The sequence below is a fragment of the Lonchura striata genome, chromosome 1 (genome assembly GCF_046129695.1).
Source record: "Lonchura striata isolate bLonStr1 chromosome 1, bLonStr1.mat, whole genome shotgun sequence".
NCBI lineage: Eukaryota > Metazoa > Chordata > Aves > Passeriformes > Estrildidae > Lonchura > Lonchura striata.
In genome coordinates, this window is record NC_134603.1 from 47117850 (window position 1) to 47141752 (window position 23903).

At 40.2% G+C, this 23903-nt stretch overlaps 2 protein-coding genes across 2 annotated transcripts in view; one reads left to right on the forward strand and one right to left on the reverse strand.

Annotated features, from left to right (window-relative positions):
• Positions 1-4879, forward strand: part of NPC1 (NPC intracellular cholesterol transporter 1) — a 26717-nt gene extending 21838 nt beyond the window's left edge. The window contains exons 21-25 of the mRNA XM_021551572.3: positions 282-482; positions 1245-1476; positions 2561-2674; positions 3449-3611; positions 4248-4879. Coding sequence (XP_021407247.2) covers positions 282-482; positions 1245-1476; positions 2561-2674; positions 3449-3611; positions 4248-4330 — 793 coding nt within the window. The 3' untranslated portion in view covers positions 4331-4879. The remainder of the gene's footprint in view (positions 1-281; positions 483-1244; positions 1477-2560; positions 2675-3448; positions 3612-4247) is intronic.
• On the reverse strand, positions 4789-21294 carry RMC1 (regulator of MON1-CCZ1). Its single transcript, XM_077783985.1, has 20 exons — positions 21070-21294; positions 18673-18749; positions 17334-17418; positions 16918-16974; positions 15759-15845; positions 14431-14571; positions 12707-12810; positions 12148-12237; positions 11397-11502; positions 9941-10052; positions 8909-8953; positions 8438-8491; positions 8006-8134; positions 7560-7666; positions 6760-6879; positions 6480-6557; positions 6228-6332; positions 6074-6142; positions 5701-5926; positions 4789-4966 (listed from the first exon to the last, which is right to left on the reverse strand). Exons 1-20 carry the CDS (start codon positions 21292-21294, stop codon positions 4887-4889), a joined length of 2097 nt encoding a protein of 698 aa, XP_077640111.1. The 3' UTR covers positions 4789-4886.
• Positions 21295-23903: the final 2609 nt, after the last annotated feature.

The following is a 23903-nucleotide window of genomic DNA, read 5'->3' on the forward strand; positions in this document are numbered from 1 at the left end:
GTTTAGATTAGATGTTAGGAAGAAATTCTTTACTCTGAGAGTGATGAGGCATTGGAACAGATTTCCCAGAAAGCTGTGCCCCATCCCTGGAAGTGTTCAAGGCTAGGTGGGATGGGATGTGAGCAGCCATAGTCTAGTGGAAGGTGTTCCTGCTAATGGCAGAGACGGAACTAGATAGATGATCTTTTGCTTCCCTTCCTTCTATGATTTCATAAAATTATTGTTATAAAAGCTAATGAATTGGAATAGTGCTGACATCTGATATGTACCTGTTTTTATAGAGGACATGCTGCATATAATTCTGCTGTCAACTTTATAAACAACAAAACTGAGGTTGGAGCCACTTATTTCATGACTTACCATACTGTACTGAAAACATCATCTGATTTTATTGATGCTATGAGGAAAGCTCGGATTATAGCAGACAATATTACTGAAACCATGGGCATCAAAGAGAAGAACTACCGGGTGTTTCCTTACAGGTATGGTTAGATCTTTCTTGCCTTGGTGACAAATACTTGAGCAATGCAGAAGAGGTGCTGGTTAATAAGATATTAGAAACCTGAGTTTTGTCTGACAGAAGGTAATGCAGAGACTTCCTAGTAAAAGTAGGAAGATATAATTTGTATCCATAGCACTGGCCTTTTTCTACTGTGATTGATAACGAATTCAAATCCTTCACTACAAAGGTAGATCTGACTCTATTTTTGGGTATTTCCTCACTTTCATAGTAGGGTTTAATAGTTCAAATGTAAGCAGATATGTTGACATGGATAGTTGTAAGCTGTGATGTGAATGTATGGACTTCAAATAAGTTATTTAAATATAAAGCAAATGCAGTAGCAATGTCAAGTATAGGAGTACCACACTAAAATTGAGTTGGTATCTGTACACCTGAAATACTGATCTCTGCATCAAAGAATCCTGCCTGTACTTATGGTCCATCTGCAGTAACTCCTGCAGATATTACAGTGGATCTGAGCACCTGCCTTCTGGTGTCTACTGTAGCTACTTATATTGAAATTCGAGAGTTACACTGACTTTGAGACCATGATCTTTATTTGAAGTGTTAGTGAGGAGTTAATTCCTACAGAATGTTACATGACATTCTACTGATATGAGGAAGCCAGTTTCTGTTGGTGACTTCTGCTGGGGGGAGCTACTTTATCCTTAGCACAGAAGCTAATCTAATATTAGCATATAAAAGGGAAGATGGCTAATGACAACATCTCTTTTTTCTACAGTGTGTTTTATGTCTTCTATGAACAATACTTGACAATTGTGCACGATGCTATCTTTAACCTCTGCATCTCTTTGGGATCAATATTTCTGGTGACAACTGTGCTTCTTGGTTTTGAAGTATGGGCTGCTGTTGTGGTTTCAATAACTATTGCTATGATAATTGTCAACATGTTTGGAGTGATGTGGCTCTGGGGCATCAGCTTGAATGCAGTTTCATTAGTAAATCTTGTCATGGTAAGTCAATACGACTGCTCTTTGCTTCTGTTTCCAAGTTTTGAACAGTTCTGTGTGCTATATATATACCTGTGACACTGAGCAGTATTCTGTTACTTAACTTTGATAGGCCTTTGAACAGGAGTGGAACTATCTTAATACATCTAGAAGAAGAGAAAATAAGTTTATTCTGATAACTAGTCCTAGTACTAATAAGATACAGCAATTGAACTGAAGCTATACTGCATGAGGTGGAGGTCATTCTTGTATTGCAGCAATAGCTGCATTGCTGCTGTCTAGGCTAGGTGCTGCTCCACATCAGCACAGGTGGCTTGTGCTGAAGGGGAGGATGCATAGGTTTGTCTTACAGCTTCTGCTGTATTTATGTTCTACAGAGTAGGTCTGGGATACATACTGCCAGCAGCAGTATTGTTCACTTTCATAAGTAGATGAAATCATCTGGGCAGAGAGCCTTGGTAAAGCACTCCAGAACTAACTCCAGCAAGCAGCTATTGGTTGCTCTGGCTTACCATCTTCTCTAGAGGTTTATGGCAGGTCTGAGAGTTAGTGTAAACTGTTGACCCATGTTACAATTGGATGTATGTTCAAGGAAGTCTATCTACTAGACAAGACTAAGATTAGCCAAGTGTTCAGTTAGTGTTGAAATGACTGGGCAGCTGAATTGTCATGGTATCAAATCAGGATGTATATTCAGTGTTATTCTAAAGCAACGTTATTGCAGCTAATAGTTGTAGACTGAGTCTAATGTTCAATGTTCACTACATGCACTGCATCAAAGCCAACTTGCTTCAAGCTCAGGAAGCTTGACCTCTGAAACAATCTCATGTTCCACTTCCTGTTTGATTGTCTCTTAGTAATAACTGGTGGTAAAACACCACATGGTGTTTCACCTGTATGGTAAACACCTGCAACAGCCTCTGGGAAGCAACACTAAGTTTGTAACTTCCCATGGTGCTTTAACTCTGGGGATGGATGACAGCTGCTAGGAATCTTTCTAGCCCATCCAGAATTCTGAGTAGCATTCTGACCTTGCCATCAAAGTGCTCATCTAACTGAAGTTTACACATTTCCTTTCACTCTCCAGAGCTGTGGTATTGCTGTGGAATTCTGCAGTCATGTGACAAGAGCATTCACCATCAGTACCAAGGGCAGTAGAGTGGAGCGTGCGGAAGAAGCTCTGTCTCACATGGGCAGCTCAGTGAGTATCTGCTGAGTGGGAAGGGGAAAACAAGTAGACAAGTAACAGCTTTACTGTTTTAAGAAATGTTATAGGTGACAGTCTTAAGTCATAAAGATGGCCTTGCTTTTTTTTTTTTTTTTGAATGCTTAAAGCTCTTAAGGTCAACATAGGCTCCTACTAGTAAGAGGGGTGATGAAGACTCATTTTTAATCTGATGTTATTGCTACCTAATAGTAGAAGAGAGCTAAATGCTTTAGCTGAACTAGTAGTTTGGATAAACCTCAAATTGTCCCATTAAAAGTCAAGTACTTCCAGATAGTCAAGCTGACTAGGAAAGGTGGTTGTGAATATGGGATGCAGTTGGAGCTTGTAGAGAACAAGCAAGACTCAGTTTTTAGGCAGTACTGTCATGTCACTTGTCTTAGACTAAGTGACATGGGGTTGTAATGGACAGTTCTTGTGATGTGTGTACCACACCCAGGTACAGAACTTAACTGGAATGCAAGTTAAATTAAGTAATGGTTTTCACTTATACCTACCTGAAGCAAAAATTAATTAGGTGGCTGCACAGATCAGAGTGGATTTTTAATCATACTGAGGCTGTCCTGTGGGACCAAAAAGATGAATTCTTCTCCTGAGTGCATCTTGATTTGGCTCTAGACTGGCAGGGCAGGAGGTATACTGCATATAGGAGCCTTAGATTACACAGAAATGTTACCAAATGCTAAATACTTGAAGGAAATGGATTACCTAAACTCCTACTTATCATTTAAATACTGTTGTTATTGCCAGGTTTTCAGTGGTATCACATTGACCAAGTTTGGAGGGATTGTAGTATTGGCTTTTTCCAAATCTCAAATCTTCAAGATATTCTACTTCAGGATGTATCTAGCTATGGTTCTGCTGGGAGCAACACATGGACTGATATTTCTTCCAGTTCTGCTTAGTTACATAGGTAAGATGTGACAGTCTGCTCTGTACCACACTTCAAACAAAAATAGCTGTCCGGACTTTCCATGACATGGAAAGGTTTGCAGAGATGAAAAGCAGCATTTGGATGTGCCTCTGTCATCCAAGTGGCATGTCCTTTGGAAAACAGAGGCTGACTGGTGGCACTGCAGGCTTACTGTTGGCTTGCTGAACTGAAGCAAGCAGTGCCTGGCCAACGTGGTTGCACTTTGCTGTACTTTGTGAAGGTGCCTGCTGTCCCAGAGAGCAGCATGATTAGCATGTTTCAACCTGGGGACAGGATGGTGGGTGGAAGCAACAAACCTCCTGTGGGTCACTGTTCCTGCATTTGCAGAAACAATCTTGCCTTTCAGTGAGGATGGTCCAAGCATTGTCCTCTTGAATTTGAAAATGTGTGTGTATAGTGTAGCCCTTAAGTAAGGCTCAGTTTAAATCTACCTTTAATGGGCTTAAGACTGATGGGGATTCATCTAATGTTGCCTTTGTTGGGGCTGGCAGCAATTAACAGCTGAGCAGAAGCATGTTTCTGACTCTTAAGCTGGCCCTAGACAGTAAGAGCATGTATGCTTCCTGGTGACTGATCACCTGAAATGCCTTTGCATAACTCTGTTCTCTCACTCAGGCCCATCAGTAAATAAAGCTAAAACTCGTGCTGCACAAGAGAGGACCAGAGGTACAGAACGGGAAAGACTCCTCTACTTCTAGTTTTTAACAGTGTTCAGTGGACTGCCTAAACTGCGGCTTAGGCCCAACTCCTAAGAACTGAAGCGCAGCAATGTTCTATGACTATCACACTGTAACCACCACAGACTTGACTCCTGCACAGATTCAACTAGAAGATACCAGCTGCAGCTTTGGACATAGCTTTAAACTCAGGAAATGCTAAGTGTGGCTGAAGTAACAGTATTACTAAATCTAGATGTGTTAATAAGATTACTAAAACACTTCTGTTTTCAAGAGGTTGCATATTTTTCTTTCAGAAACCTAAACCAGCTGTAGTGAGAGTTGAATAGCATTTTGTCAATGAAATTAAGGTGATATGTATGAGAATGGACTGCTAAACCACTGACACTAATTTTAAATGCAGGTCAATGCAATTTTTGTCTCTATTTTTAGGGGGAAGCCATCACAAGTTGTAATATTTTTAGTACTATTTGCCAAAATGTCTTGTATATACTTTATTATAAAATAGCAATTTTGTAGTTCAAAAATCTACTTAAATGCAATAAATTAAGTTTATACATTTCAGTTGAAGAGTCTTTCAGAATGTTGTGGGTTTCATGAGAGCTTGTTCTCCAAAAACTTGTTTGAAGAAGGTGACATGTTCTTCACAGTGCTCACCTACAGAAGACAAAATAAAAGTTTGTGTTCACTTTACAGTGCAGAAACCAAGAACCAAGACTGTAGTTTCACTTACCTTCCTTTATTAGTACTAATTCTTATCTTTAATATGTTTGAATACCAGAGTTGAACAAACAGAAAGCATTGGAGTACTGAGGTATTTCCAGTCCTGTGACTGGTATTCTTGAGGTGAAGCAGATGTTTGATTTAGTTTCTGGATCTAGTTCATGCCTCTAACCAGCAGATTTACAGCCATGAGAGCCCTTTACTGTCAAGATGCAAGAGTGTGGGGTGGGATTCTGCACCTACAGAATGTCTGGTTATTACAAACATGTTGCTGGTGCAAGCAGTTTGGCTTGGCTTTTAAAGAAAGGACTGTAGCATAAAACAGACCTTGAATTTCTGTAATTAGTGGAAATAGACAAAATTGAACTCAAAGGTTTCCCAACCTGGTTGCTGACTTCAGGAGAAAGCACTAATTGGAGATAATGTCTCTGCTAAGCTAAGCAGTGAGAGCAACTGCAAGTCAAACAGGTTCATCTGCAAGTTTATGTTTAGTTCAGCCTCTTTACTCCTGGGTGCAGTAGACAAAGGAGTAAGACAAGTTAATTTGGAATTGTGTTTAAAGGTGCATATAAAATACAGGCTAAACTGTGCCAAGAGTTTTTATCACCTAATACAGACTCAAGGGGATTGCACAACTGAGTATCTTTGTCAGCCTGTTTATTGCTTACCTGGTGTGAAGCTGGGGTTTCCTCGTAACCGCTGGTTTCTTTGTTCAAAGAATCGGAATATGGTGTAGAAAAGCATCTCATCCTCTGCTTGTTTCGCTGCATCAAGGAATTTGCGGGCTGAAATGCTGTCATGTCCTCCAATACCCCTGATGAATCTCAAGGCAGCCAAAACTTGGTGTTTGGACAACAGAACTTCCACTATTTCATCATTTGCTGTGGAAAGTCTCTGTGAAGTCAATCACAGCTGTAAGACAATTGTTCTAATGCATGCAAATGATTGTTGCTAGCTAATGACTTCAAGCCTGGTCAGGGAAGCTGTTTGACCAGTGTAACACACATGTGACACGGAGTTACTAGAGTTAGAAATGCTTACTTTTAACATGTCCAGTGAGAGCTGATGTGCAGGAGGGTAAATGCTTTCCAGGGATAGTAAGAGACAAGCCTAGGGCAAAAGCAGAAAAAACCTTAAAATTCTGAAGACTTCCCACTTCCCTCACTAGGTTATTGGAGCTACTTGTCTTACATACCAAAGGCTTTGAGTCACTGAGCACATGGTACTGCAGAAACTGATGGAGCATGTAGAACAAGTTGTGTTGAACAAGGGTTTTGATGACCAGCTCATACAAGTAGTGCTGTGAATAAGAAGACAAACAAAGGCATGTCTCTATATGTGTTTTTACACTCTACAAGTGAGTATTGTATAGAACTTGCACACATGACCAAGACTGGACTAAAACTTCATGGAGTGGGGCAATGTACTTAGCACATAAGTAATTTACCTGAACTGCAATCTGGAACTGGTTCAGAGAGCGAATGTATTCCATCAAGACAGCTATAGTGAACTTGTGAGGTGCTTCCTGGACAAAGAAGCAAGTGTTAAGTGGAACTTGCATAGCTTCTCTGTTAATAACCCCGTAAGAATAGGCATCAAAATACCCTAATCCTGACAAAGCTTCATGCAGCCAATTTCAAGCTTTCAGCTTAGGTTGGCTGATCTAAGACTACTGCCAACTTAGCCATTAAATTTATTTAATTAGCCCTTAAATTTAACTTACTTACCTTCTTCTCTGTAAAAACAGATAAAACATGTGTGTACATATCAGACTGGTCAATAACTGCTTGAGTGCGGACAGGACGTTTCAGGAGTGGATTACTTCTACTCAGGCCTGTTTCTACCACCTAGGAGGAAAGAAAGATCTTTTAAAAAGAAAACTAGTGTAGTACAGTTCTGTCTCAGTTGTACACAACTATAAACTTGGAAATTCATATCTGTAGTCATGTTATAGTAGATGCAACTTGTTCAGTGGGGATTTCATATTGAATTTAAAATTCCTTTTTAAAGTTATATAAATACAGCTGCTCTTATATACCTCAAAGCTAGGAGCTGAATCTAACTACACTGACACTGGCCCTCAGGCTTAGAAGTTTGAGTATGTGACTGTACCCTGAGTTGGTGTTTGGATTTGGTACTTTAACAGAAGAAACTGAGATGTATCAGGACTGCCTGTTATGCCATGATACATGCGCAGTGTGCAGTGAAATCAGTCTTTTGGAAACCATGTAGTAGTTATTGATTCAGAGTTGCTTTTTCAGCTTCTACCTTCTCTCTGCTTTCAAGCACTGGGGTATTTTAACTCATCACTCTGGAGATGAACTATGCAGCACCTGCCACACAAGTGTCAAGTGAAGCCTTAGTGCATTTTCCACGGTAGATTTCACTTGTGAGCCTGAGGCAGTCAGGCCTTTGGGGTAAGCCCGAATTTCCTAAGTAGAAAGGTGCAAGCCTTCACCTTGATGCCACTTGAAAAGCAAACAGCATTGTCCTGTCTCTGTAAGCTGCTATAGCTAACATGGTTTACCATTGTATAGCTTTGCTCAGCTTCCAAGTACTTCTTATATTCATGATTCAGTTTGTCAAAAACAGTTGCAATCACAGACAGTGATCCTCTTTCTGGCTCACTAAGCACTGAAAAGATAAAAAGAAAGAACTATGAGGAGAAATAACCAGGCACCTGAATGTTGCCTCTTTCAAAAGGTGATTTATAGTCTTTATCTAATTTTTAGCTTTAAAGAAATACTTTCAGTCATGTCAGGTGTATTTGAATTGAAGTGGGGGGAAGTTTATTTTTTCATGCTGTTAAATTCCTTCAGAACAGTGACTGAGGGTAGTTGCGGTGAATGACATCCTAAGGACCAAGGCAGCTTTAGAGGTGATCTCAAATCTAAGAACAGCTATGCTAACATGGGTGACTACTTATGAATAAGCAGTATTGTACTTTCATACAGAAAACACACTTGAACTTACTTTGAGAGCATACAGACAGGATAACCATTTTGCATTCTTTTCTTTGGAGAAGGAAATCCATTAGTTTTCCTTTATCTAGCAAGAGGTTAACTACAGGTTCAAGTTTCACTTGAAGACTCCAGAGGTAACCTTGATTTGAAGGAGTAAACAAAGTGAATTGTCTTGTACAGTATAGCCTAGACATACAACTTTTCCACCCGTAAATGAAAACACATTGAGATTGTTTGCCTTTCTAAGCGCATATTTGAGAGCAGCATTACCCTTGAAAAGCTGTAGTAGAGATAGATAATCCTCAGTTAACACTACCAAGAGCAATCGACTCAGCAGATGTACCTAGTAAGTCACTCCAGTTTTAAGGTGCCTTGTGCACTGAAAGTGTAAACTAGCAATCCTGATACCAAATATTGTAAAGTCCAAGAGCTCACCACTTACCTTCACTTGCACTGATGATAATATCAGGTTGAAAGACAATCCAAGAAGAAGAATCTAAATGTTAAGGTTTTAACACCTATATTAACATTGATGCTAAACTGTTTCTCCTGAATTTACATTACTGTAGAGAAGCAGATCCCATTAACATACTTTCATTTACTGTCACTTCTACTTCTGAGGTTTTGAACCATGTTTTTGGAATGATACCTTCAATTTTTTGGTGTACCTATTCAGTAATTCCATACACATGTCTCCAATAATCAGGAACTGTGGTATTATACTAGACTTAAGTATTTGCAACTTTGTGAAAGCATTATGAGTCTATTATGAAGCATATTATTTTGTCTTGAAGTACATGTGCATAATCAGCTAAAACTGCTCTGTTAAAGAGCCAAGGTAACAAATGCTACCTTCTCCTCTGCTTAATACATTGAATGAGGTTCTCGCTTTTGGAAAGGATTTAAAGGATACAGAGTTTACATGGAACAGGAGCCTGACTTGTCACAGAAGCTGGGCCTGCAGAAAAAAGAACATCGGGTGAAGAACAGCAGTAACTCTGGCAGCTCCCCTATACCAATTATTCTATGCCAAAAAGGTAAGTATGGAGTGTAACACTCTAGCATGTAGTCAAAAAGAAAGACCCATTTGTGTAGTCAGATCTACAAAGAAAAATCTGACACGGAGAAGGCAAACAAATCCTTCAAAACATTATTGTTTTGTTTTTCAGCCAAGTGAATGCATGCTGAAATATTCAGCTCTAGTAATGAAATTCTAAATACACAGATTCCATTTCCTGTATTTAAATGTACACTCTTTAAAAGGAAGAGTGGTTTGTATATTCTGATCCTAACCTTTGTTTCATACAAATCTCCATCTGCAGATTTATCATACTTATTATCAGATGTTGGAGTTTTTAACGTGCAGTCTTTTTGTATATCTTTCTCTTCTACAAAGAGAACCTCACTGCTTTATCACCTGCTAGTGAAACTATGCTCAGGCTTGGGGGTAACTACCTGTTACACTTCTAGGACTGGAGAACAGAAAGGTAATCCAAGAATAATCAAAGCATTGGAGTCCTAACACTGATTGTAGCATTACTTCCAAACTGATCCCAAACTTGATTTGTCCTGAGCTTGTGTTGTCTTTCAGCCTCTAACTTCATAAGTCGCACAGTCCTGACTTAAGCCAGAAAAGCATGAAGTGCTTTTCAGCACTCACAAGCTTTGAGAGTCATGGCAAAAAAGCTCCCTAACCCAACCCAACACTTTTCAAGTGTAAAAGCAAAGTATTATAGGAAACGTGCCCCTTAAACAGCAACTCTTCCGCAGTTGGCACACACTTGGAACACCAACTTCTGCTCAATTGCTTCTTACCTTCTTCCTTCCTCACCCTCTCAAATATGTATAACTGAAGTGTTAGTGACCTGAAGCACTCCTGTATGTGAGCTGTTACATTTAAGTACTCTTGCTAAGTGTTAGGTTATTCATTATACAGTGGTTCTACCTGCTACAGGTATTTGATAGGGTTGTATTGATCGAGGTGGAAGTACAAACTGATGGATGGTTGTAGACCCATCAAATTCTCCTTTTAGCTTGATGTCAAATATAACTGAAGTCTGCAATTAAAAAGAGGAAGTTAGCATTGATGAATGTGAATCACCACCCACCTGCATGCATTCAGTCTGCTTTTCACATTTCCATCTAGTATTCTCTGTTAGAATCATAGAATGGTTGGGGTTGCAAGGGATGTACTGCAGTTGATGACATTTTTAACTGAGCAGGCTGCTCAAGGCCCCATCCAACCTGACACTGAACCCTTTCAGCATTGGGGAATCCTGTTCCAGGATCTGTTACAGGGTCTGACCACCCTCACTGTAAAAAGCTCCATCCCTTGCACCCATCTAAATCTATCTCCCTTTAGTCTAAAACCACTGCCCCTAGAATATTGCCTCTTTCAAAAGGTGATCTATAGTCTCTATACACTACATACCCTAGAAAAAAGTCACTCTCAGTCCGTCTTGCACAACACATGACTTTGACACTGCATAGTTAAGGATGCTAGAAACTCGGAAGAAAATTATCTGTCTTCCTCTGATATCCTCACACTTCTACCAATCAGCCTTGTTCAGTTCAAGTCACTAACACTTCCAACCCAGTATGGACCACCAGGGAAAGCAGCTTTGCTTTCAGTGCCAGTGAAACTTCAATTACTGGTGTCTCCCAAAGGCAAAGTGAGTAATGTTTTCTGGGTTTCTGTAGTCATGTTTACAGATTGACCAAAATGCTGGGGAGGAAGTGCTCTGGGTTAAATGCTAATGTGTAGAAATAATATGAAATATAACTGAAACTTAAACTAATCCTCCTAAGAAGGTAATGTGCCCCCACCAAGAGAAGATGATACAAAAAGTCCAAGCCTTTTCCCAAGTTAAGAGCAAAGTACCACTTTAGCTTAACCACTGACCAAGCCTTGCTGCTGGGACTATAGACAAGAAGTTTTACCTGTGCTACCAGATGCACAAGAAAGTTTGTGTTCATACAAGTTTTTAGAGACCAGGCCTTCAGACTATAGGAGTGGAAGTTTGTGTCACAGAAACAGCATCATTCAAATGTTTGTGAAAAGTTTCCCAGGATTGATAGTTTAGTATCCAATTTAACTCTACTTCTTTGTATATTGCCTTAAAAGCATACACAGTGTAGCAGCAAAGCATCAAAAGAAACTGACAAGAAACAAAAACAGTGTAAGAAAAAAGCAGGCATTACCAGCAGCCCTGATTAGCCCATCAGGATAAAAGGATAAATTTGAATCTCTTACAGTGTTATGGTTTTGTTCCTGCAAATACTTTGGCTTTTGGCCAAGCTAAACCCAAAGAAAAATAATTTCTAAATTAAATGATTAGGTTATTAAAACCTGCCTCTAACTTCTCAAAGTTACGGCACAACACAATATAAATAAATCAGACCTCAGTATCCTGATGATGTACTACCACCAAGTTATCCACTACATTCAGTGCAAACTTCCCAGTTCTGTTCAGCTTCAAAATATGTGTCTTCTTACAGGAGCCCTCTCTATGGAAACAAAGAGAAATGAGAACTGGTCAACAAGCCTATATAAAATGTCTTTTTGTCCTTGGTTTTCTGGGACTCAGTTTATTTTCTTCCTAGGAACTGGTACAGTTCTGTATTTTGGATTTATTATGAGAATAACACTGATAAGACACTGATGTTTTAGCTGTTGCTAAACAGTGCTTACTCTAAGTCAAGGACTTCCTGCTTTCCCCTGCTCTGCCAGCAAGCAGGTGTGCAAGAAGCTGGGAGGGAGCAGGGCCAGGACAGCAGACCTGAACTGGCCAAAGGGATACTCTATAGCCTAGGACATCATGCTTGGTATATAGAGTGGGGGAAGTTGGCCAGGAGGAGATCACTGCTTGGGACAGGCTGGGTGGTGAGTAATTGTTACTGTGTCTCTTGCTTTTCATGGGATTTATTCCCTCCTCCATGAGCTTTTCATTACTACTACTATTAGTTTTTACTTTATTTCACTTATTAAACTGTTCTTATCTCAACCTATGAGTTTTACCATTTTCTGATTTTCCTGCCCCTCCCACCAGGGGTCTGGGGGAGCAGCTGGTGGTACTTAGTTGCCATCTGGGGTTAAACCACAACACTGACACAGCTGTGAACTGCCACTAATGTTTTTCACTCTGCTCTTACCTGGGTAAGTGATAGAGCACTACTTCTGCTCCTGTACTGTTGGAAGTCCTTGAGTGATGCCTCAAATAGAGAACGTACAGCTGCCCGTATCTAACAAGACAACAGGATTAAAGCATTATTTTCAATAAAGAGCTCTACCAGTCTCTTAGGTAATCTCATCCCTTCTCCTAGGATAAAATGTTTGACTCTAAGTCAGGTAATCATTTAATTAAAAGTGAAAGATTAAACAGTACTTGCATGAGTATAGGCCATGCATTGTGATTTATCAAGTTTGGCATCTGTGAACGATTCCCCTACCAAAATATCAACTAAAAAATGAAACATTCTCCAAGCTCCTGTGGTAATCCAGAACAATCTCATGTAAGACTTCTCTGTTTGCTTCCCCTCCCCACCTTGCTCCATGAGGATTGTTTAGATGCTTTGTTCAAGGCAGTAATTGAAGTGCTTTAAAGCAACAGCACTGCTAAAACAAGAAACAAGTGCAACCATTGTAATGTCCTTATCTCCTCCCAGCATCCCCAAACCTTCCCAAGAAAGACCCGATGTGTGAGATACATACATTGTAGCCATAGCAATATCTCTTTCAGAAAGGCTGAGCTTGGATGACTTGGGTGCTGCAGGTAACTCAATTTCAAATTTTGATAGTTTTGACATGGTCCCACTCTGTTAAAGGGCAAAAGAAGAATTGTCACAAACTGAACCAGAAAGGGACGAGCCGCCTTTACCCAGAGCTCTATCACCAGCGCCCCCACGAGGCGAAGAGGGGTCATAATCCAAAAGAAAGGGTTTTGTGCTTTCCTAAAATAAAAACCCCAAGTGATTCTTAACACACTCTTCTGTAACTTCAGAAGCTTTATTGTCTTGATCTTATGACTTCAGCTACAAAAACATTTCTGTTTCAATTCAGTCAAGACATATTTGTATGCAAATCCCAAGTAGAAATGGTCTAGAGATCTCAAACAGTAGTTCTCTTAATTTATTTTCCCTCTTCCAGAAAAGTATATGTTCCAACTCTTAAATAATTTCTTCCTGGGAAGGAGAAAATATCACTACCTCCTACCAGTCACAGTCTCCTTTAGTTCCTGCCTTCTACTTAGAGCATGTCCCTTCTCCTGCCCAAAGCTTCCATCTTCCTCTATGGAATTTATTATTTAAGCAAGTTTTCACAGTTTCCAAAGCTTCTACTGAAATTAACTTCCTATTCTTACTGATTCATTCTTGAGTGTAAAGTGTGAATACTACAGAACTATTTCCTTTGCTAGACCTCTATTTTCAAGTATTACTTTAGTACAGGACCTTTCTCAGGAAATCTTTAAATACAACCTTCTGAACACAAGATAAAGATTATTTAGCTTCAATCTACAACTTGACACAAAATGTGAAGGAGGGGGAACCATAACCTAAGTTGTTAAATAGAAAACTGTGAAAGGCTAGTAGGTTCCTCCCAGCCACCTAAGGGAACATCATGTCAGGATGCAGTACAGACCCTACATAAGATTAACACAAACCAGGAAACTCATGTGAGTAAGATGCTTTTTAATCTCCTCCCTTAAATTGCCACAGAAATCCTAATCCATTGGCAGGAGCAAGACAAATGCTGTAGCTCTTTTCCTAATTTTTAAAATCACCTGACTGCATCATTAACTGAAAACAGATTCTGGTTCCACAAGACACTTTTTCCAAGATAAAAAGAAAAAGAAAAATATATTTCCAAGATAAAAAGAAAAATATTTTCCCAGTAACAATAAATGTTGCCCACAGCAAAGAACACCAAAAGAAATAACTACTGTAGACAAAGCCCTCTCTGGCTTGGGACAACAGCTGTTTCTTAAGTGCTACCTTTTTTCTTTATCTCTTTTTCATCCAGTCATATCTGGGAGGTTATAATTATAATCACAAGAGAAAGGCCCTTATTTTTCTTTATCATATTATAAAGAGCAAATGTTCATATTAAAAGTAAATAATAAATACCTATTTAAGTGAAAAAAATCTTCAAAAACATTTAAGTTGTAAAATATTTAGTCACCACCATTTTTTTCTTTCCTTTCTCAAGGTCAACTGTCCAGCCTTGTCTGGCCACACATCTTTCCAAAGAGCACATAAGACAGACTGAATTACCTAATTTTAAGCCATCACCTAGGAGCTGCCTTATAGATTTGCTTATTGTCATACAATGATGTGAACACATGCACCGTTTGGAAGAAATTCAAGCAATAGAGTACTTGGATGAAGAAGCAGTTTAGCAAAAAATTAAAATGGCAAGTTCGGAACATATCCCTTTACCTTGAAATAGAATGGCTGCAGGACATTGCCAAGGACAGTGGTTGAAAGAAGGATGACAGAGCTCTCTGGACAATACATGTACCAATTGACATTAATACTCTGATTCTTCAGAAGCTTTAAATTTCGTTTCTCTGGCAATACCTGGAAACACAGAATATTAGCCTTGTATTACCACCAGCATTCCAACAGCATAAGTGGTAATGCACAAGGGCAAGGAATGTTAAGCATGAAACAGTTAAGTGTAAAGACGTTTACCATGCTAGAATTAAAAATCAGAAACCTCACAATTACAGCTGAAACCCCACTTTACTGTAGCTAAGGAAAGAATACACATCAAATACTAATGATCTTAAAGGTGATGTGTTTTCCCACTCATCCAGATCTGGGTATAAGTTCCATGCACAGTGGAGAAAACACCTAGCATGATACAACTAGTGAAGTTTTATTAAAAAGTTCTTCTTACAATATCCTTGCTGCCTTCACTCCCCAGCTTCCTTAATCTTTTATATTTTGACAAGTATATAAATCAATTATCTTCATTTCAAGGGCTTAAATATCCTCTCTTTAAAATGACACTTATTTGATTTAGTCCTTTTACCTGCAGGGTTGACATTCATAATCCTTTCAGGTACTAAATTTATATTTTCCCCCTCAATCAGCATGAAATAATGCTACATTTTCAATTATCTTCTTTAGTACTAGTTATTAGTAACGGTAATTATGAGAAACATTGTGTCTTAGCTCCAGGACTGAAACTATTGGTAAGTGCACAGCTTTTTCTTTTAAGAAGAATTTAAATATCCCTCATCATGAATGTTAGAAACTATTATTTATTCATGAGACATCTTTAAAAACACATGTAAAGGAAATTACATGTTACATAAAGGAACTCAATAAGGTCAACACAGGAGAAAGCTGCAAGTTGCAGAAGGGTACTAGCTAGTCAATTATTAGTTCTTAGCCACCTTTTAAGCATTTACACATCTCCCCTAATGCTGATTTGTTTTGTGTGAAGCTGTATTTTACATTGGATTTAGATACTCATTTCTATACAAGAAAAGAGCATCTCATAATCTAGGGTTCCCAAGGCTTAGTTGAGTGCTCCTTTATATAAGGTCTTAAAACCTGTAAATGATAAATTTGCCCTGCCCTAAAATTGTATTCTTCTTAAAAATTAAAAAATTGTAGTCTGCAAACCAAATGGCAGAAATTGTTTTTTTAGCAGTACACTTTCTCAGTTACAGAGACAAGAAAAGAATTCAAATATGCTGTTACAAATTTACATTTTCACATCTCTAAGCATGTCTACCGGAGTTAATTTGTATTACCTGGTAGAATTCAATTCCTTGATCTGTAATGAAGACAATTTCTGTAGAACTCGTCCAGCAGAATCCTAGAATATTGGCATTCTTTGTCTTTTAACAAACAAGCAAACAGACACTCTTTTACTTGGAAAAATTAACTATTCAGGCAGGCTAATATTACTAAATGAAGAACATGAAACCAAAAGCAATTTAGGTATCCAATCTCTGGAGTTAGTACTTTTGGCCAACCAGACACCCAGCATGCATCAGTTGCTTTTATAATGCATTCCCAAATTACATATGAACACAACTACTGTATGGCCTGGATTTTTGGCAGCATGTAAGATTTACACGTTTATTATACAATCAAATTTTATTTTTACCCTAGATAAAACAAAGTTCCTCTACTTCAAATTCTACTGCCAATTCAACCAGTTCCTGACATGAAAAGCAGGAGGAGATGTTGAGAGAAACTAAAAACCAAATGGAAAAATTTGCCATGACTTCACTCAGAATCTACTCCTATTACACAAAGAAGTTTTATTTCCATAAAGGTTTTGCTATAATGGTTTACTTAAAGTCATAATCCTAAATAATGAAGCAGTGTTTCAACTTTAAAGACTACAGGAATAAAAGGGTCTGTGTAAATCAGGTGCATAAAAACTTACTTTAGCATTCTATTACCCAAAAATTTAATTTGTTTTAGTTAAAAGTTGGAAAATATCAAGCAATTACAATGGTACTTGTTTCTGGTAAATAATCATCAAAAATTAGAAGGATTATTAAAAGTTACCAAACATAATATGAAAACTAGTAATAGCTAGCAATATTACTGATTAGTGACATTAGGAAAGAACATCCACATTAACAAATCTAGCACTAATATATTCACTGTCCACTGTTTCTCTATCATTAGCACTTTGTCCCTTCTCCTTACCAAACCTTGACATTTGTTGCCCCCACAGCATTTCTGATCCTCTAGGAAACAATCATATTCACAAGACAGGGAGGTTTTTTCTGGTATTGTTAATACCTGTTTGTTCACTCCAATAGAGAGTAGTGCTTACATCTCTCACTTCCTTCATGTTAGCGTTATTAAAGGTAGCTCAGTTAGTTCTCTTGTAGTCACCAGCCTAACATCAGAGTTTCACTTAAGCACATAAGCTTGGGACATTTAACTCACCTTACATTCCTGTGTATATTCTAGCTGAGGGCTATCTGGAATAAAATTCAAAAAATCCTGCAAAAACACCCATTGAGTGGATTAGCAATTACGAAGCACAGAGAAGATTCATACATAGATAGCAAAGAATAAATATTAGTTTATCAAAGTGTCTTAGATACAATATATATACTGAAGAAAAACTTCTGCTCCACCTCACCCTTGACAGAGTTGTTTCCACCTTAGACTTTTTGTTTAAATGATGATACTAGCAAGACAACAATGTTGCCTGACTAGCCTCTCAGGATGATGGAAGAATTTTCACTACAGCTGTTGCTAGCCAACAGACTTCTTGAACATTTATCTCAAAGAATTTTACTCTGGAAGTAGAGGATTTCCAGCTCCAATTCTCTAGCTGCAGGGTGTAGATTTCTTACCACACTTTTCAAAGTTCTCTGCACAGCCAGGATCTTGTTCCCCAAGGAAAATTTGATGCACTTCACTTCTCCTTTGTCCTCCATCCTATACAGAAAGCAACAGAAGTAATGGGAATATAATCTAAAATAGTTTATTAAAGAATATACCCTAAATAAGACAATGATGGAGAAAAAAAAGAGTAATGCAAATACTTTTGAATGCTTTTTTATTACTCTTGCCTGACTAATATATTCAAAACCCAGATTGACAGAACATTGCAGTTCACTCTTCAGAGGTCCTGAACACATCAATTTCAGAATCATGGCTAAACTCACACAAATTAGCACCCGAAATCACTGCAAATGCTCAGCTCTGTTGGTCTGTGATGCAGAAACTGGAAGACTTGTGGGACTCTCCAAACCTGCATGCTTGGTTCTATGACACAAGCATCCTGCTATCTGCTCTGTTACTTCCAAAACTACTGCTAGTTGACACAAGCCTCCTTGCTTTCCCACTAGGACACAGCCTCTGGAAGAATTTCTGATGTTAAAAGGAGAGTGAGGCTGTTTTCACACCATTAAAATAAATTTTAGAAGTATTCTTACCAAACAAGCGTCAGCACAATTAGCATGAATAAGGTAAATATCGTTCCTCCAGCATATGCTATTAAGTCAGGCCAAAGAGAGAGACAGTCAAGTATAAAAATAGTGGAACATCATGAAGTTTACTAAATATTTTCAGCTCCTGCAGGACTGATAAGTGTAATCAAATAAAAAAGTAAAATAAACCCAGCAACTTTCAGGACAGGCCCTATGCAATATCCAAGAGATCACAGTAAACACATCTTGATTACAAACTCCTTCATCTGTATGCGGATTGATATGGAATAAAGGAATACTTCCTTACATATGCACAGCAGAGTACAAAGAGCCATCACTCTTAATGGAGACATATATAACATAGTTTACTGTTGTCAAATTCTGCAAAAATATTTCCACAAGAAATGGAAGACACAGAAAAAGAAACAAGGAACAGAACATGAGAAACCTACATCCAGGTTTGGACATTGCGCTTGGATCCCAGGTATCACTTGCTAAACTGTATCCTTGGGTAAGTCATTGCTGCTGTAGGAATCACTTTCTCACATGTACAGCATGTTATAATAAAAGACTGTTGTTTAAAAAAAAGAAACCTAATGCCTTTTTCCCCCCAGAGACCACAGGGAGGGAAAAGCATACCCTCTTAATTGCAAGATTATATCTAAGAACAAGTCAAAATATGATCACAATTACTTGTCAGTTTTATGCCTGAATTACAGTGGATCAGGACTAAGCACCACATAATTTGAAGATGCCTTACCTGAAGGAAATAGGATTTCTATCCTCCAAACCTTTAACAACAACTCCTGTAGCTCCACCAGAGCGAACAGCAAAAACCTACAAAAAAAGTTTTGAACATATATTTAACGCTTTCAAAGTCATAACCTTCACCTGCTTCCTCTTCTATAAGCTACACCTTTTATTTTTTTTTTTTTACTAGACATAATTTTTGTTCTTCTGCAGATCTGACAGTTCACACTGAGACAATCGGAACATGTTATTAAAGAGGAATAGTTTAATAGAAATAGATTTTCATAGAGATTTTCGATATATTTTACCTAAGGAGTTTCAGCCAACATGCCCTAGCAACTGAGAATTCCTTTAGTCCAGTTTCAAATATACATGTACAAAACCTGTTACAGATATGACATCTATTGAGCTGGAATAAGGCAACCAAAAACCTAGCTTGCAAACGAAAGCCAGGCAAAAAGCCTTATTGGTACTTGTTGTATGTGCTGCAGCACTAGGCACACAGATCAGGGCTCAGGGTGACAGGGACATTGTTCTGTAATATCAGCCACGCTGCCAGTCTGCTATTCTCAGGCAAGAAATACAGGTATCAAGATTATAAATTGCAATTAAGTCCACAGCCTTACTAGAATGATAAATACTAAGTTTAACTATTTTTAGTATTATGGAGATAGAAAATGAAGGCAATACTTTCCTAATCTCTGCAAGATGACAAGATTGCATGGGCAGGTTTCTCACAGGGGAAACTGTCATTGAAATGCTGGTTACAAATTATTCAGAGACACACTGGAAATCAAACTATTTTAGATAACAAGAAAACAGAGAGAAGTAAATTTACACTGGAAAATATGAATCTTTCAAGTGAGCTCTCAACAACCAGTTTCTATGTAGTTATATTACATACACACTATGATGCAATGTCTCCTGATAGGGTATTTCAAGTGGCCCTCAAAGATAATGGTTTATAAGAAGAAATATCTGGAAAGTGGCCCAGTGGAAAAGGATCTGGGGATGCTGGATGACAGCAGCTGAACAAGAGTCAGCGTATGCCCAGGTGGCCAAGAAACCAATGGCATCCTGCCTGTATCATCAATAGTGGCCAGCAGGACCAGGGCAGTGATTGTCCCCCTGTACTCTGCAATGGTGAGGCCACACCTCGAGTTCTGTGTCCAATTCCAGGCCCCTCAGTTCAGGAAGGACATTGAGGTGCTGCAGCGTGTCCAGAGAAGGGCAACAGAGCTGGGAAAGGGTCTGGAGCACAGGTCCTATAAGGAGTGGCCGTGGGAGCTGGGTTTGTTTAGCCTGGGGAAAAGGAGGTTCAGGGGTGACCTTATTACTCCCTACAAGTCCCTGAAAAAGGCTGTAGCCAGGTGGGACCAGCCTCTTCTCCTGGCAACCAGCAACAGAACCAGAAGCCATCACCTTAAGCTGTACTGGGGAAGGGTTAGGTTGGACATCAGGAAGAACTTCTTCCCAGAAAGGGTGATTAGACACTGGAATAATCTGCCCAGGAAGGTGGTGGAGTTACCACCTCCTGAAATGGAGCTGTTTAAGGAAAGACTGGATGTGGCACTCCGTGCCATGGTCTAGTTGACAAGATGATGTTCGGTGAAATATTGGACCCAATGATCTCAGAGACCTCTTCCAACCTAAATGATTCTGTAATCATTCTGAACAGAGTGCAAGAGCAAGAAACACACCCCAGAAATATTGCTCCCTCTCCAAACATGCCACTGATCATGTCCACACATGGGGCAACACATGCCAGCTATATGGGGAAGAAAGCTTGAAGGTTCCGACTCCATGAATGCTGAGGTCAAAGAATGGCTACAGGAATTAGACAGGGGAATGTATCCACATCTGTATAAGCCTCATGACAGCCTGTCGATCTTTTAGCTGTACTGAGGTGAACTCAGGGGACCCATACGGATATTAAGGAGAACCTGCTTAAAAGCAATAAAGCCAAGAAATGGACACTTGGGTCCGTGCCACAAGGAAAGCTGTAATTATTCATATTTTTCATGAATATGTTGAATTTCAGGAACTGAAAGGGGTGTGAAAAATTCAGGGAAATTAAGCTAAGAGCAAAGTGACAAAGTTTGCAAGTCATGTGGGGACACGTGGAACAGAAAGGAAAAGTGCTGATTGGATGAATTCCAGAAAGACCTTACGGCACTGAGAGTAAGGCAGGTGAAATCCAACCTCATAAATCGGTAAAAGGAAAAAAAAGAAAAATCTACCGCCTCTAGCACGATGACAGGTCCTGAAGGGGAAGACCCGGGCTCAAGCGCGGCGGCCGAGGGCCGGTAGGACACAAGGCGGGCAGGGAAGCAAAGCCAAGCGGCGGCAGCAGCGGGCCGGGCCGAGCCCGCAGGCCCGCGGCCCGCGGCAGGCCCCGCGCCCCCACCTGCTTGTTGGCCTCGTCGAAGAACACGCAGTTCACGGGGTTCGCCTTCTCGAAGTGCACGGGCCGCGCGCACAGCGCCAGGTAGCAGCCGCCGGCCTCCACGCCGCCCTTCGCTCGCCCCTCGCCCTCTTCTCCTCCTGCTCCTGCTTCTCTCCCCGCTGCTCCCGCTGCCGGCGCCTCGCCCTCGGCCGGCCCCGGCGGCTGGCGGCCCGCGGCGGCGGCCATTGCCCCCCCCGCGCTCGGGCGGCCGCTTCCTGTTTACACTCCCCCGCGCGGCGCGCGCGCTCCCGCCTTAAAGGCGCGGCGGCCCGGGAGGGGCTCCGGGAGCGCTGCTGAGGGACAGCGGGACCGGGAGCGCCGCTGAGGGACAGCGGGACCGGGGGCGCCGCTGAGGGACAGCGGGACCGCGAGCGCCGCTGAGGGACAGCGGGACCGCGAGCGCCGCTGAGGGACAGCGGGACCGGGGGCGCCGCTGAGGGACAGCGGGACCGCCGCTGAGGGACAGCGGGACCGGGGGCGCCGCTGAGGGACAGCGGGACCGGGAGCGCCGCTGAGGGACAGCGGGAGCGCCGCTGAGGGACAGCGGGACCGGGGGCGCCGCTGAGGGACAGCGGGACCGGGAGCGCCGCTGAGGGACAGCGGGAGCGCCGCTGAGGGACAGCGGGACCGGGGGCGCGGCTGAGGGACAGCGGGACCGCCACTGAGGGACAGCGGGAGCGCCGCTGAGGGACAGCGGGAGCGCCGCTGAGGGACAGCGGGAGCGGCGGGGCTGAACGCCGGTGTGTGAAAGGCAGCGTGAGCTTAACAAACGGAAACAGGAACCTGCCGAGCTGCAAAATCTGCTCCGGGAGAGGCGTGAACGCTGGCAAGGTGGCAGAAAAGACAGACGTGGAATGAGCACAGGGATCACGTTGCAGACATTTAAGAGGGCACATAAGAGAGGAGGGAAATAAGGGAATTAAGGTGCCAGGGTAAGCTCTGACTCTAACCAGTGTCACATATCAGGGCACTGCTCTAGCTGGGAGGATTTATTCTGCTTTTCAAGGCAAAGCAAGTGGACTTTAAAGTGGTTAGGCAAGCGAAAACACTTTTCTGATCTTTCTTAACCAAGTGTCGAGGCCACAGCAGCAGACTGGGGCTTTTGGCCCAATCTTCTATAGTGATTTTAAAACCAACCAACAACAAACGCAAAACTTTTATGTGGAGAGAAAAAAAGGAAACAACTGCTTCCAAGATCTGCCTTTATTTGTCCACAATTACTCCATCATCACTGACACTATTGATCCTGCTCCTTGGCAGGAAACTGCTTTTTAGTGCTGTAAAATAGTTCAGGAAAAATATTAATAAAGCATTATTGAAGTCAAAGGCTGGCTTGGTCCTCAGCATTTATGCTGAACATACATTTTAGTTTGGACAATGGAACAGCGATGGGATCTTTTTTGTTGATGCACTGGCTAAAGTCTTAGCTCACTAGCTGTAAACCCTACATTATGATCTAGAAATTGAGAATATCAATTATGTATTTGCTTATTGGTTTAGAAAGGAAAATTTAAAATAGGATGGGAAAAAAGACTAAGATCATAACAACTTTTAAAATTTCAGATGAAAATGGTAGCACAGTTTAGTATGGGGAAAAAATAGAAATTTAAGTACAGATACTAACAAAGTATTATTCAAACAACTTGATGGATGACTTGTGACCCAGCTAGTCCACCTGCAGTAATTTCACATCAGACTAGAGATACTAAAGTCACAACTAAGAATTACAACAAGTTGTTTGTTCTGCAGAATGCTCCTGCCTCACCAAACAATTCTGTTAACTGGAGATAACAAGTATATCCAAAGCATTTAAAGTGCCTTAAAGTTTATAATTTTTTACAATGTAACAAAATGTATTGCTTGTTAGCCAGAAGTTTAGTTAATCCAGAGTGAAAATTTAAGAAATTCTACTGATATTTACCCTTTCCTACTTCTGTAAAAACCAGCATGGACTTCCTACAATTGCAATAGAAACTCAGGTATTTTTGAGGGGAAATCAGCGGATGAGTAAAAAACACACACAACTCATAACTTGTCTGATAGTAATAAACCTTAATGGCCAATTTCAAAACTAAGATTCTATTTGCCTAGTAATAAACCTTTTATTTCAAAGGAGTCCAGGAAAATGCTTCTTTTAGCAAATTGTTTTCAACTACTTGGAAACATGCCCAAGTGTCTTAAAATCTCAAAGCAAATTCCTGAGCTAATTTTACTGCTGGGAGTGAAAATATATTAATGTGTAAGATATATTATATAGTATATAATATATACTATATCATATATTTGGGGCCAGTAGCTTTAAATTAGACTCAAGAAAAATTTCTTCATTTATTTGGGGCATGTTTGGTTTTCTTAAGCCTGTGCTAAACAGATTTTAGCAAGAAATTAAAAATTACAGTTACAACTGAGGCTTTGGTCCAAGCACAGAGATACAAGCAGGGGCCTGTTTCAAATAGTAGCTCAAAAAACACCCTTCCTTCACTTCCTGTTATTTCTGCCTTCTTCCTCTCACTTGATGCAAATAGCTATAGCAATCATAATCTTCCTTATACAAGAACATTTTAAGGTATTAGCAACTGTTCTGAGATCTTTTCCCCCTAAGAAATGTTAAGAATATTAAAACTAGTTATAAGCCAAAAATAGGACTATATATATATATTTTTTAAAGCCTTCTCCTCTGAAGGCTATCTGGATATCTTTAACAGCAGCTTGTAGTCTTCTGAAAGAGTTAGCACTTCCCTTGCAGTACCTCGTCTGTTCTGTCCCTGCTACCATTATTTTGGAACAGACTTAAA

Coding starts and splice junctions, on each gene's coding strand:
- RMC1 (XM_077783985.1), bottom strand. CDS start 21,294: ATGGCCGCCGCCGCGGGCCGCCAGCCGCCGGGGCCGGCCGAGGGCGAG. Junction 18,750..21,069: donor TCGACGAGGCCAACAAGCAG/GTGGGGGCGCGG, acceptor CTTTTTTTGTAG/GTTTTTGCTGTTCGCTCTGG. Junction 7,667..8,005: donor CCTGTCTGTATGCTCTCAAA/GTAAGTTCAAGT, acceptor TTATCTTTTCAG/TGCTTAGTGAGCCAGAAAGA.